The sequence below is a fragment of the Chiloscyllium punctatum genome, chromosome 42 (assembly GCF_047496795.1).
Source record: "Chiloscyllium punctatum isolate Juve2018m chromosome 42, sChiPun1.3, whole genome shotgun sequence".
In the NCBI taxonomy this organism is placed as follows: Eukaryota; Metazoa; Chordata; class Chondrichthyes; order Orectolobiformes; family Hemiscylliidae; genus Chiloscyllium; species Chiloscyllium punctatum.
In genome coordinates this window covers 46725401-46740839 of record NC_092780.1, presented here as the reverse complement: position 1 = coordinate 46740839, position 15439 = coordinate 46725401, and the positions used below count along the sequence as shown (strand labels likewise).

The following is a 15439-nucleotide window of genomic DNA, read 5'->3' as shown; positions in this document are numbered from 1 at the left end:
GTGTTTCCCCGAGAAATGAATCAGGATGTCACCTGTGTGGTTGAGTTGAAATAGCCCTCTCTCTCTGAAAAGAACAAGGTCCAAGTACTCATGTATATACTTTCCAATACACATAGGTATGCCATGCTGCAAGCCTAACTGATAACCTTAATTCAGTTGTCGGCCTAATTCTTTACACAGTTGGGATTATTTAGCAGGCTGTCCAATAGTAGAGCCTCATAACAAAGACATATAACCAAGGTGTTTGCGCGTGTGAGTGCGACAGCAGACCAGCATATTTAAAGAAAGACATGGACATGTTAGGAGTGTAGGCAAAGAAGTGGCAGATGGAGTACAACATGGGAAAGTGTGAGGTCATGCACCTTAGCAGGAAGAATAGGGGCATGGACTATTTTCTAAATGGGGAGAACATTCAGAAGTCTGAAGTGCAAAGAGACTTGGAAGTTCTAGTCCAGGATTCTCTCAAGGTAAACTTGCAGGTTGAGTCAGTAGTTAAGAAGGCAAATGCAATAATGGCATTTATTTTGAGAGGGCTTGAATATAAAAGCAGGGATGTACTTCTGGGGCTCGATAAGGCCCTAGTCAGAACACATTTGGAGGATGTGCACAGTTTTGGGCCCCATATTCAGGAAGGATGTACTGGCCCTGAATTGGGTACAGAGGAGGTTCACGAGGAATGAAAAGCTTAACACATGAGTAGTGTTTGAGGACTCAGGGTCTACACCCGATGGAGTTTAGAAGGATGAGGGGGGGGAAATCGAATTGAAACATACAGAATACTGAATAGCCTGGACAGAGTGGATGCTGGGAAGATGTTTCCATTGGTAGGAGAATCTAGTACCCAAGGGCACAGCCATAGAGTAAAGGGAAAGTTTTTCAGAAAGGAGATAAGGAGAAACGTCTTCAGCCAGAGAGTGGTGAATCTATGGAACTCACTGCTACAGAAGGCTGTGGAGGCCAGATCACTGAGTAGATTTAAGATGGAGATAGATACGTTCTTGAGAAAGCAGGAGAATAGTGTTGAGAAACCTATAAGCCACGATTGAATGGCGGAGCAGACTAGATGAGCTGAACGACCTAATTTTTGCTCCTACGTCTTGTGGTCTTATAACCCTGACCTCAAGATGTCACAGAACACATTATAGCGAACAGGGCAGTTTTGAAGCATTGTAATGGTTGCAATGCTAGAATAATGTAAAAAAACTTAGTTATGTATAGTTAGTTTCCACAAAAGGCAATGTGATTTTGGACAGGGTACTCTGTTTTTGTGATGTTAGTTGAGCAACAAAAATTGGTCAAGGCTCCAGGGGATAATATTTCAAATTAGCACTGTGTGATTTCCCTCCCACAATCCCCACAAGTGCAGAACAATTTCAGGAATAGAAAAGTATTTGGGACAATCATAGGTGACTAATCACTTTCTCCTGAATGCAATGGTCTCTTTATCAAAAATAAATAAAAAAGAAAATTTAAAAAGTTAGATACATAAAAGAGAGTTTAGAAAACAAAAATACTTGAAACACACAGCAAAGTTTCAACCTATTTCCCAAGATCATTTTACAGCAATTCAAACCCAGAGAAATTACGCCTTGATACCTAGTCATCACGTTTGACTTAATTGATTCTCTCCAGTTTCTGTAATTTGAATTGCAGAGCTTTGTTACGGCAATACTCACAAAACTGAGAGCTTAGACTTTCTGAGTTTCTAACAACCTGCTGATTTCTAACCAAAATGTTCCAAATCTAGAAGCTGTACAAGTTAAAACATCTTCTACTGAGGTAATACATTCACTTACCCATTCAGAAAATCTCCTTTTTAGGAGAGGAACTATTCTTGCCTCTGATGTCAATCAAATCTCCTCTCAAATTCATTTAAGTCTAGCTTTCTCCAGTAAAATCAAACCTCAACTATCCTAAACCAAAAACAAGCTCATGATCTTTAATGTTTACCCTACCCATTATAAATCACCATATTTCAATTAACATTTAATTTTTCAATTAGACATTTTTCAATTCTCTGCTCGCTGACTCATACTGGATTAGATCACTGTTCCAGCAGGACTGTTCTTTTTAAGAGGAATCTTTCACAAAAGTAACCAACACCCATATGCCACTATTTTTTAATCCAAACTCTAAAACTGAGTGACAAAGGAATATAAAGTTACATTTATAGGATTCGAAGAAGCAAGAGTGGAGAAACCCAAGGAACAGAACACAAACATGATTGAATGGGACGAGGGCCTCTTGATGTCCTTTAAATTTAATGTACTATATAATAATTACCTAATGTACGCCTCAGTACTGCTTGGTCCTCCCAGCTGGTCCTCCATCAGATAGGTGTTATGGGATGTTGAAATGAAGTAGTGACTGAGTGGTTGGGTCATGTCCTGGTAAACTTTGTCATGGTCCAAGTTAAACACGTCCCCATCAGGAGAAAGCAGGTACATCATGAAGCCATCCTGGGTCAAGAGCTGGTTCTGTTTGGCTGAAGGTTGGAAAGAGATTGAAATTAACTATTAATTTCTTAGGAAATCATTGTAGGGTCATGTACTGTCAGTCCTAAGTATCGCTCGCTGTTCTGGGAGCAGCGAATCAGCAAGATCCCAGAGTTTGACAGAACATGAGGAAAGGGTAGCAACTCCAAATGGATCCCAGATCTGAACATTCCTCGAGGACCATGGTTCTGTATCAATTGGAGGATGGACCAAAGATTTGAAAGCACAAGGAACCTAAAGGCTAGAGGCTCACCCAAGCTCCCAAACTGCATTCTCAACAGAAACGGTTTGCGACAGATAACTCTCCACTTTGCGACATTTCCCCATCCCCCAATATTTCCAACCTGACCCATAACACTAACAATAAGCTACCCACAGTAAACACCCTCTAACATTGGTGCTTCCATCATATTGTAACCATCCATTCGGAGTTAGAATTGAAAGCTACATCCTACCCAATCATCCCACTGTCCCAAAACACCTTCTTCAATTTCTCCTCCATAATTATCAGAAGGTATTAATCAGTAGCAGTCAGCACACAAACTACCAGCTAGGTCTCACAGCTGTTCTTTGGATCCTGTATCCTAGAGTTTTGGGTGAAACCTCATCTCGGGATCTGGAATAGTTTCAAAACACACCTTGCCTCTATCTTCCCAATGGCAGTGAGGGATGGGTATTAACTGCTGGCTGTTCGAACAATGCCCACATCCTATGGACGAATAAATACACAAGTCATTGTCATAAATGGGTGGTAGAGGCAGAAATCCTAATAACATTCAAGATGTATTTATGCACACTTGTGATGCCATGGCATTCAAGTGCTGGAAAATGGGATTGGAACAGGATTTTTATCAGCACAAATGTGGTGGGCCAAGAGGTGTCCCACGTAGTTGATCCCTATGACTAAATATTCAGACATTGTTTAAAATGAGCTGAACACAGCGGCCCTCAATATTTGCCGTACCATTATCATGAAATCCGTACTTCTGCATGATGCTTAAACAGGTTTCTGCTATTGACACCTCCTTCTGTTCCTTCAAGAAGTTTTCCAGCTCCCCAACAGTCAGCCACTGTCCGTGTCCTGAGAAATGTTGAAAGATCTCCTCCAACTCCGGTCTTTGCATCAGGAGATTGCAGAACTCCTCGATCTCGTGCTCTTCCAAAGTATTGGTTCTGGATTTATCACATTGCTGAAAAGAAGAGAGATGCAATTGCCCAGGTTTCACAAGATTGAGGCGTTGGTTTTACCTCAGAATTAGGAACACCAAAAGCACGACAATCAAACTGCAGCCACACCCCATCACAGATTTAAATGGGTTTCTCCCGACTTGCCTGGCTTATTGCAATCCGTATTTGGATAGGGTACAAATGGTTACAAAACAACAGTTGTGTTACCCAGATGACTACAAAGAACAATGTAATTTAATAGATTTGTGCATTACATATTAATTAAAAATAGCCAGAACACAGAAATGGTAACAATATGCAAACTATATTTTCTAAACATTTTAAAAATGATTCAACACACAAAAACTTAAGGTTGTTTTTTATAAATAATTCATTGATAGGATGTGGGTGTCACTTGCTAGGTTAGCATTTATTTCCCATTCCTAACTGCCCTTGAGAAAGTGGTAGTGAGCTGCATTCTTGAACTGCTGGAGTCCCTGAGGTGCAGGTAGACCCAGATTCTTGGTGATATCTTGCTCTTAACAGCAGAACAATAGAAAACCCTCAGTTTCATAGCCAGTCTGCATCGGAGTCAGATATTTGTCTCTTCTGTGTCTGACTGTTATGTTTCCACTCATAGGAAAGAGGGAGACACTTCAATAAAAACAGAAGAACGGTGAACACCGAAGATCCGAAACATAAAACGAAATTGCTGGAGAAACCCAGTAGGTCTGCCAGCTCCTGCGGAGAGAGAAACAGAGTTAACTTTTTCGATTCCTGTGACCCATGAAGAATGGTTGTGAAAAAGGATCACTGGACTGGAATGCTTGCTCTGCTTTCTCTCCTCAGATGCTGCGGAGTTCCTCCAGCACTTTGTTCTGGTGTGAGAAAAAGGGAGATCTGTCTTTGCTCGCCAGCTTCCTGAAGGTTTGAGTGTAACTCCTCTTCTCAGCTCTGTCAAACTATAAATTAAAAATCTAGAAACTATTGCAAGGCAACTTCAAACCATAGGCACTTGGATGTCACCTTTACTAAAAACAAGTGAATGCTGAAGGTGGTGGAAGGGATGCAAATCAATTGGCTGCTTTCTCCTTGATGGTGTGAACCCGATAGGAGTGCTGGCGATGTGGCCATCCAAGCCACATTATTCTTTGTTTTTACTTTAAGGCTCTCATGAGGTCAGGAGTCACGTGACCCTAGCGATTCCCAAACTGCAAGTCAGCAAGCAGGTTATTCTCCTGCACATGCTGTTTGAGAGCACGATCAATGATTCCTCCCATCATGTTGGTGATTGAGTGTACGTAGATAGGGCAGCAATTTTTCACATTGAATTTGTCCTGATTTTGCAGACAACAGATACCCAAGAAATTTCTACAGTGTTGAGTAGATGGCAGTGTTGTAGATGCACCACATCAGCTTGGCTGGGGGAGGAGGTAGGATGATGAGGGGTGGGTGAGGGGAAGGGGTTGGATGATTACATCACCACATATCTTCGGTATTTGTCTGTACATAAAGCATTTGCAGTGTCCGGGTACTCTGGCTGTTTCTTGACATCATGCAGAGTGAATGGAATTGGCTTGAAGACTGATATCAGTGATGCTTGGGACTATCGGAGGAGGCTGAGATGAATCATCTACTCAGTACTTCTGACTGAGGACTGTTGCAAATGTTTCTACCTCACCAATTGTACCGACGTACTGGGCTCTTCCAGCATTGAGAACGAGGACATTTGTGGAGCCATTCCTCCAGTGAATTGTTTAATTGTTCACCAATCGTTCCCATGTGACAGGTTGTACAAGACTGCAGAGCTTAGATCTGGTCCAGTTGTTGTGGAATTGCTTTTTGACATAGTGATTGAGGATATCCTCAATGTGAAGACAAGACTTTGTCTCCACTAAAGATTGTAGTGACCAATTTAACTGATACCATCTGCAACAGATACATTTGTGAGGACATGGTCAAGTAGGTTTTTCCCTCTTGTGGTTCCTTCAACACCTGCTGCAGACCCAGTCTAACAGTTTTTTCCTTTAGGGGTCAGCATGGACAGATTGGACCGAAGAACCCTGCTGTACATCTTTATGACTCAACCAGTTCAGTCACTTCTAAGGCACTCTTGCTGGTGGACACTGAAATCCCCCAACCCAGAGTACATTCTGTGCCCATGCCATCTTCAGTGCTTCCTCCAAGTGTTGTTCAACATGGAGGGGTACTGATTCATGAGCTGAGGGAGGACACACGTGGTAATGAGCAGTAGGTTTCCTTGCCCATGTTTAACCTGATGCCATTAGACTTCATGGCATCTGGAATCAATGTCGAGGACTCCCTTCTGACTTGCATCTTTGTGCCACCTGTGCTGGGTCTGTCCTGCTTTTGGGACAGGACATACCCAGGGATGGTGATGGTGGTGTCTGGGACATTGTCTGTAATGTCTGATTCTGTGAGCATGCCTATATCAGGCTGTTGCTTGACTGGTCTGAGAGACCGCTCTCCCAACCCCCTGCCAGGTGTTACTAAGAAGGATTTTGCAGGGTTGACAAAGCTGTGTTTGCTGCTGTCATTTCTAGTGCCGAGGGGGATGCACAGCAATTCAAATTCATTCCTTTGTTCTCACTTTGTAGTGGTTTCATCCAGCCGGGTAGCATGCTGGGTTGTTTTAAAGAGCAGTTCAGGATCGACCATACTGCTTTGGGGTTTGGTGGCCAGACCACAGAAGGAGAGCAGACTGCCTTTCCCTCAATGACACTGCAACAACCAACATGGTCACCATCAGGCTAGCTCTTAGTTCTAGCTTTTGATTTCAAATTTCTCCAGCTGACTCAATGGGGCATACACCCACATCCCCATAACATTAGCTTAGCACCTGGAATGACCTTTTTTTTTTCTTCCATCATGCCACCTCCAACCATCATGTCAGTCTTCTGAACTGTTCCCTTGGAGGCTCTTTGGTTGTATCAGTAATCTCTCAGACGGCGTGTGTAGAGCAACAACTCAACTTCGACATTTCGGCTTGTTTAGAGAGGTCCAGATATAGAATATCGCATAAACGTCTAACATTTATCCTCCCCCTGAGGAAGCACAAACCAAACATAACCTCAGCTGCTCACTTTATTCAGGAGTCTTGCACATTAGTAGCTCTATAACTGACGACGGTTATTCAGGCCCCTTCAATGTTTATGCACCTAACTTCAGCCTCAAGTTGTGATTGGTAACTAATAAACAAAGTTGGCAGACTTGGATTAGGGTTTTCATTCTCGCGCTGATTGGCACAAGTTGGGAAATTTCCTGGATCACCCTACATCCTGCAGGAAAAAGCGCTCTGGCACTCGGTGGGAGGATAGAGTCTGGTTTCTCTAGCCACGGCTGCAGATCAGAGGTGGCTGGGGATTGCTGATTGCCAAACAGAGCAAGGCTGCCTCACTCTTTCAAGGTCTTCACCACTGTCATCTTCCTTAAATGAGAGGCCCTATGATGTTCCCCCTCATAACCCCATGCCCATACAGGTCAACTCATGCAAAACCACGCCCTCTCAAACCATCCATGTCAATACATGATGCCAACCTGATCAAATTATGATCCTTGCCCCCATGCCAACTCGTCCTTTAACCTCTATGCCAACTCATCCCTATTTGTGACTTCTTAAAAGGTTACCATTTGCCTTCACAACCTTCATGCCCACTTACCCAACAAACATAACAGGCAGACCTCAAGAGGTTAAAATGAGATAAAGTTCTAATTATTGATTATAGGCTCATTATATTAAAAAGCCCCACTGATTAGTGTATATTCCCTCAGCACTTTTTAAAATAAACAGGCTTTTATTCATAACCACAGCTGATAGTATAGTCATACAGCACTGAATCAGACCCTTGGGTTTAACTTGACTGCACTGACCAGACATCCCAATCTGACCTAGTCCCATTTGCCAGCACTTGTCCCACAGCCCTCTGAACCCTTCCTATTCATTCACCCATCCAGATGCCTTTTTAATGCTGTAACTGTACCAGCCTCCACCACTTCCTCTGGCAGCTCACTCCACGCACGCATCACCCTCTGGGTGAAAACGTTGCCCTTAGGTCCCTTTTAAATCTTTTCTCTCACTTTAAATCTAATGTTCTCTAATTTTGGACTCCCCTACACTAGGAAAAAGACCTTGGCTATTCAACCTATCTATGCCCCTAACCATTTTATAAATCTCTGTAAAGGTTACCCCCTCAGCCGCTGAAGCACAAGGAAAAAGGCCCCAGCCAATACAGCCTCTCCCTATAGCTCAAACCTTCCAGTCCCAGCAATACCCTTAATCTTTTCTGCACCCTCTCATGTTTGAAATTATGTTGTTATTGATGGGCAGCCAGATTTATATGCAGTATTCTAAAATTGACCGAACCAATGTCCTGTACAGTGCAACTTGACCTCCCAACGCCCACATTCAATGATCTGACCAATGAAGGCAAGTGTGCCAAACGCCTTCTTCACCACCCTGTCTAACTACGATTCCACATTGTTTAATAACTTCTGAGCTGCCTATCAAATTGATAACTTACAATACACCCACAGTGATAATGATATAGTGTGTAAAGTAACCAAGCATGAATACTGCTAGAATTATAGCACTTCAGATTATGTCAATAGCTAACTGTTCGAACTTTCAGACCAGAATTGTTGAACCAACCGCATACACAAGGCATTTTTTAATAAAATCAATTTTTAAAGAGCTGTCTATTTGAATGAGTGTTATTATATGACACACCTCTGCAGACCTTAGAACATAAAAACATCAGAATCAGAAGAGTAGGCAGTCTGGCCCATTGAGCCTGCTCTGCCAATCAATAAGATCATGGCTGATCGGTTTGCGGACTCAGCTCCATTTGCCCACCCTCTCACCGTAACCCTTAATTCCTTTATTGCTCAAAAAAAATCTATCTTTGCTTTAAAAACATTCAATGGAGAAGTGACAACTACTTCACTGGGCAGGGAATTCCATAGATTCACAACCCTCTGGGTGAAGGCATTCCTTCTCAATTCTGTCCTAAATCTGCTCCCCCTAATCTTGAGGCCATGCCCTCTTGTCCTAGTTTCACCTACCAGTGGAAACATCCTCTCCACTTCTATCTTATCTATTCCCTTCATAATTTTATATGTTTCTATAAGATCCCTCCCCCTTATTCTTCTAAATTCTAATCAATATAATCTCTTCATAAACTAACCCCCTCAACTCCAGAGTCAACCTTGTGCTCTTCAAGAGCATTTACACTTCTGTTAAAGATCTGTGACTCTACTGTTGGATCAAACAGACAAACTGACTCAATAAAGAGTGCTGCTGAGTTCAAGATTCCCACAGATGGGAGTCAGGCCCCATTCCCATCCTCACTGGAAAACTGGCTTCTCAGAAAGGTCGGATGTGCGGCGTCCAGACACATCGTTGCCCATCTCTTTCAAAGATCTCTGGACTCTCTAATGATCCCTCAAACACCGGGCTTCTGGCCTTGGACATGGCTAGGAGACAGTGAATTTATTTACTTTGCGGTTTCAAAAGTTGAACTCCAAATGAAGGGTGTCAACTCTGTCAGCCTGCTGAAACATCAGTCATTACAATGCCTTAATGGAGGGCCAACTCCAAAGGGTTCCTTTCTAATGGAGAAATTAAAAGGACTTAAAATTTTTGGTTAATTGAGCTTTAAGCCTTGCAATGCCAAAACTCCACACCGTCTGATCCGATGAAGTGTCTCCACAGATGCTGCTTGACCCACGGTGGTCTCCGGCAATTTTTATTTTCAGTTCAGATTCCAGCATCTGCTCTGACAGGAAAATATCTTGACTCATGTCCTGTGAAGCAGTTTCTGACTTAAGATGAGACTGACCAGAAGCTGAACAGCAAGAAAGAAGCTCTGAAATTTCAGTTGATCAGTGCGTGAACTAAAACCCAAGCACAGTCGCAATGTAGCATTAATATTACAAAGCTTGGACAGCAGAGAAGCTGAGATCTTTCTCTTTAGAACAAAGGACATAAAGGCAGTGTGAGCAGAGGGGTTCAAAATCAGACAGGAAGTCAGGAGAAACGGTTTTCATACAGTGTTGCGTGATGATTGTTTGGCACATTGCTACAATTTGGGGTGTGCTGCTTGAAAAGCTCATGGAATCATTTTTAATGGTAGTTTTGAGTAGCGATTTGGATGCATGTTGGAAATGGACGAGTGATGGGGAGAAAGCAGATGGTTGGCACTTGTGGAATTATGCTGACAAACTGCTGACACAGACATGAGGCAAAGAGGCTCCCTCAGAGTTATAAATTTCTCCTGCAATACTTTCATGGCCAGCTGTATGGCTATGAACACAAACGGCACTATCTTTTCATCGGTCTCTTGCTTTGTTCCAACCTTCTGATCTAAACTACAGGGGAACAAATCTAATAGAGGATATTTTCAATCCCTCAATCACACCTTGGAGAGCACATTGGAAGAAGAAAAAAAAAAGGTAAAAAAAAAGATTTATATACTTTAATAACTCTTGAAATGATAATAGCCAATGAAACATGTAACTGACCTAGGAGGAAAGACTGGATCGACTGGGCCTGTATCCAATGGAATTTAGAAGAATGAGGGGGGAATCCCGTAGAAACATAAAATCCTGATGGGACTGGACAAGCTGGATGTGAGAAGAATGTTCCCAGTGTTGGGGAAGTCCAAAACAAGGGGTCACAGTCAAATAATAAACAGGTAAGCTGTTCAGGAGTGAGATGAGGAAGAATTTCTTCACTCAGAGTTGTGAACTTGTGGAATTCTCTCCCACAGGAAGCTGTTGGGGCCAGTTCATGAGAGATATTCAAGAGGGAGCTGAACATGGCCCTTGCAGCTAAAACGGATCAAGGGGGATGGGGAAGAGGGCAGGAATGGGATACTGAGATTGCATTATCAGCCATGATTATTTTGAATGGTGGTACAGGTTCAAAAAAAAAAGGGCCAAATGGCCCACCTCTGCCCCTATTTTCTATGTTTCTATGTGGGGTTTTCAGGCATTTGTTTTTTCACATCAGTCTGCCTAATTTTGACAGTCCGGGTCACTATCTATTGGGGCGGTACGGTGGCTCAGTGGTTAGCACTGCTGCCTCACAGCACCAAGGTCCCAGGTTCGATTCCAGCCTTGAGTGACTGTCTATGTGGCGTTTGCACATTCTCCCTGTGTCTGCGTGGGTTTTCTCCGGGTGCTCCGATTTCCTTCCACAGTCCAAAGATGTGTGAGTCAGGTGAATTGGCCATGCTAAATTGCCTGTAATGTTAGGTGCATTAGTTGGAGGGAAATGGGTCTGGGTGGGTTACTCTTCGGAGGGTCGGTGTGGACTAGTTGGGCTGAAGGGCCTGTTTCCACACTGTAGGGAATCTAATCTAATCTCCAGATGTGTGCCCACCCAGCTACAATAAGACAGCGGGTGTCAGCTATGGTCATTGGTAGTACTTCTGCCTTGGAGTTAGAATGTTGCAGGTTCAAGGCCCCACACTGAGTACTGAAGCACAAAACCAAAGGGGAAAAACCAACATCAGCACTGAGGGAGCTGAAAATGTGTTGCTGGAAAAGTGCAGCAGGTCAGGCAGCATCCAAGGAGCAGGAGAATCGACGTTTCGGGCATAAGCCCTTCAGGAATGAGGAAAGTGTGTCCAGCAGGCTAAGATAAAAGGTAGGAAGGAGGGACTTGGGGGAGGGGCGTTGGAAATATGATAGGTGGAGGGAGGTCAAGGTGAGGGTGATAGGCCGGAGTGGGGTGGGGGCGGAGAGGTCAGGAAGAAGATTGCAGGTTAGGAAGGCGGTGCTGAGTTCGAGGGATTTGACTGAGACAAGGTGGGGGGGGAAGAGGGAGGAAAATGAGGAAACTGGAGAAATCTGAGTTCATCCCTTGTGGTTGGAGGGTTCCCAGGCAGGTCAGGCAGCATCCAAGGAACAGCATCATCAGCCCTTCTTCAGGAATGAGGAAAGTGTGTCCAGCCGCAGCAGAGCCCATCAGTACTGAGGGAGCATTACACTCTGACAGAGTGCTGCTGTTTTCAAATTAAACATTAAATCCTTTTTTTTGATAACTCAGGTGAATGTGAAATATTCCATAACATTATTTCGTTAAGAGTAGGAGTTCTCCCTTGACAATCTCCCTCTCAACCAATACTGTTTGAAAAAGACTGACATTGTATATCTGAGGCATCTGTGGGACCTCTGTGCCAAACAGCAGCATGTTTCTTGCCTTGCAACACTGATAAAGCTCAGAAATACCTCATCAGCTACCGAATGTTTCTGGACCTCCTGAACTTGTGAAAGGCACAAGAAGAAATGAAAATAAGTACAGAAAAACAAAATGCAGACTTTAACATAAATATGGCAGTAATAAGTATGTAAGTTAGCTCGCTGAGCTAGGTGGTTGGTTTTCAGACATTTCATCACCACGACTAGGTAACTGGAGACCTCGCTGATGTTACCTAGTCGTGGTGACAAAATATCTGAAAACAAACCTTCCAGCTCAATGAGCTAACTTACATACTTATCATCAACCAGAACTACAAATCTTCTCAGAAACTGATATTGCAGTAATGTTGCATTAACCAGTGGCATTGGCAAGGCATCGGTCCAATAGTCAGAGTTTGTAGCTGGATTCCCTTTGATATCATTCGCTCTGACAAAGGGTCAGCGCTCACTACAGGAAAGGAGAGAGCTTCAGTGATGGAGAAGCAAACATTAACAGATTCCCACCTTCCACAGTACTGGCTCTCACCTGGAAGAGGAAGTTGACATAATCATCCTCGACTTTGAGATTGATCATCTTAAGTAGATTTTTCACTTCCTTGAAGCTGATCTTGTTATCATTGTTTTTGTCAGCCTTTTCCAGATGCTGATGGATCAAGGTTGCTAGAATTAAGGCAATAAACTCAACCAGGGAGAGAGATTCAGGAAACGGATCTGTAATATATACACTTTCAGCACATGCACAGGGCTGCAAGGACTGAAGGAAAGCAATACACTCACAAAACACTGCCTTATTAACTCAGAGAAACTGCAGTCTAAGAGAGCATTTAGCTCATGTTCACTGCTCGATCTCCAGCTGTAGGTCTGTGCACTAATTTACTTCACTGTACTACTTTTATTATTGACATTAAAACAACTTTCCTTTTAAACAAATTAAGGGACACACACACACGCCTTTCATCAGTAAAGTGTGAATTTCAAACCCACTGACTCTGGAAGCAGTTCAGAAGCCAGGAGGGAAGTGACGGAATGAGTGCAGAGACCAACTAGTCAATTCGGCCTTAATCTGTAGGCCATTCCGCCTAGTGTATCTGCCTCACTAACCAATGAGATTAGATCAGCAACAATCATCCTCAACTCCACTTCTGTAACTTGTGCTTCCACACCACCCCCTGCCCCCCACCCCACCCCCACCCACACAAATCCTTTACTCCTGATTTATTAAAAATCAGTCTGTCTCAGCCTTGTATACACTTCATGACCCAGCCTTGATGGCCTTTCAATGGCAAAGAATTCCAGAAATTGGGTTGATTCAGAAGAAATTCCTCACCTGTCCTAACTGGTGACTCTTTATTCTGAGATTATACCCTCTGTTCTCAGACTCTCCCAAAATGGGAAACAACCTCTCTGCACCTATACTGCTGTCGAGCTCTCTAGGAACCTGGTTTTTCAATAACGTTTGATATTTTGTTGTACTAAAAAAGGTTATTAAACCCTCTAACCTTCATTTATTATCAGCCCTCAACCCTATTCAATCACTATGCCACCTTCTTTGCCCACCTCACATCCTCTTTGCCCACTCATCTAGGATGTACCACAGAATCAATTAACCATAAAGTAATTCTGAAGAAAAGTCCCACAAAATGTACTTCAAAAACTAACAGCCACTTCAAAATCTGGAAAAAGACTCTGCTGCTTTTACAATGTTATAAATGCATCAGACAATCAGAAGCCATTACTGGATAAAAACCACTTGATTTCCTAGTGCTTTTAAATTTTGTCCAAATAAACAGGTCAAAGGACATGGTTCAGAGGAACCTAGTTCAACCTCAAGAATATCAAATAAACAAGCAAAGCGAATACTCTACTTCAGTCTTGATAAACAGACTCCCTGCTGCAGTAATGCATTACCAAGCCTTGGAGCTCAGTCAAGCATTAAGACTTCTTCCAGTAAACCATTCAGAGAGGTTCCTGACTCTAGAACAGCAGTCACAACCCCTCTGAACTACATGCCCTCAAGAATGAGATAGGCATAGAATATAAAAAAGTACAGCACAGAACAGGCCCTTCAGCCCACAATGTTATGCCAAGGATTATTCCTAGCCTAAAATAAAATAGCCTAACCTATGCGCACCCCTCAATTCACTGTTGCCCATGTGCATGTCCAGCAGTCACTTAAATGTCCCTAATGACTCTACTTCCATTACCACTGCTGGCAATGCATTCCATGCATTCACAACTCTAAAGAACCTTCCTCTCTATACCTTCCTCCTAACATCTTAAAACTATGACTTCTCGTACCAGTCAATCCTGCTCTGGGGAAGAGAGGAAGATCAGGTCACCTCTCTTCCCCCTTCTCTCCAGAAAGAAAAGTCCGAGCTTAGTCAACCTCTCTTCGTAACAGAAGCCCTCCAGTCCAGGCAGCATCCTGGTAAACCTTCTTTGCACCCTCTCCAAAGCCTCTATCTTTCCTGTAGTAGGGCGACCAGAAGTGGACACAATATTCCAAGTGACGTCTCACCAGGGACTTGTAGAGCTGCAGCAAAACCTCGTGGCTCCTCAACTCCATCCCCCTGTTAATGAAAGCCAAAACACCATACGTTTTCTTAACAACCTTATTACATTCCCAATGGAATTGGTCAAGTTGGAAGGGCAAGGTGCAGGTTTGCTACCCGTCACCCATAATCCCTTGGCAATGCCAGGAATGAGGATGAGTTACCTGCCATTCTTAAAGACAACTGGAGTCTGTCTGACACTGCGAAATTCTGGTCATCTAGTTCTCAGAAGCTTGTTCTTGGCCAGGTTTGCTAAACACGGTTGAAGAAATTTTGGGTTTTTAATGATTGCTGAGCACTATCACCAGCAAGCCAAAACATTTAGACGGGCACCAAGTCTTTGATGGACAAGTGATGCGCTAGCACAGAACTCTATACCTTCCTCAGAAGAAGATCAGAAAAGGATATTGTTCAATTTTCTCTCGCTGGCTCATGGTTTCCACTCGACTGATGAGTTTTTTCAGGCCTTGAACCCATCGCCTTCCTTCTTCCTCCGACTCAGCCACCAGGTCCAGGTTTGTACGGCTGCTGGTGAACATGATGGTGAAGCACCGTTTCTCCGAGAAGCTGCTGCCATGTTTCTTCATCACCTCGGAGCGATGGCCCTCTTGGATGTCCCGGATATCCATCACCGAGACTGAAATAATGGACGAGAGATTAGCACCGGACTGGCCAGGTATTCTGACAGACAGCAATCTCAGGTAAGATTCTGCAGCAGGCAGTCAGCTAGGTCCCTGCTCAGCCAATGTCTACCACCTCTCCATTTTCTTGCTACACCACAAATACACTTCGCCCTATCCTAACCACTTCCCCTCTTCAGTTTAGATATTTTCTAATCAGCTTTTTCAGAGATCTTGTTACATGTCTTCGGAGCAGATGGGTCTGAATCTGGGACCTCCCTCTCTATTCTGAGTAACCTGCCATCAAATTACCCCATTAACCCATCTCATGGGTTCCTTCCCATCGTCCATGGATGTACAGGTTAGGTGGATTGGCCATGCT

General features: G+C 43.5%; 1 protein-coding gene across 1 annotated transcript in view; it reads right to left on the bottom strand.

Annotated features, from left to right (window-relative positions):
- LOC140465934 (1-phosphatidylinositol 4,5-bisphosphate phosphodiesterase delta-3-like) overlaps positions 1-15439 on the bottom strand; it is a 92646-nt gene that overhangs the window by 50389 nt on the left and 26818 nt on the right. Inside the window, exons 3-6 of the mRNA XM_072561916.1 lie at positions 14846-15074; positions 12412-12541; positions 3460-3685; positions 2284-2485 (exon numbers count right to left, since the gene is read on the bottom strand). Coding sequence (XP_072418017.1) covers positions 2284-2485; positions 3460-3685; positions 12412-12541; positions 14846-15074 — 787 coding nt within the window. The remainder of the gene's footprint in view (positions 1-2283; positions 2486-3459; positions 3686-12411; positions 12542-14845; positions 15075-15439) is intronic.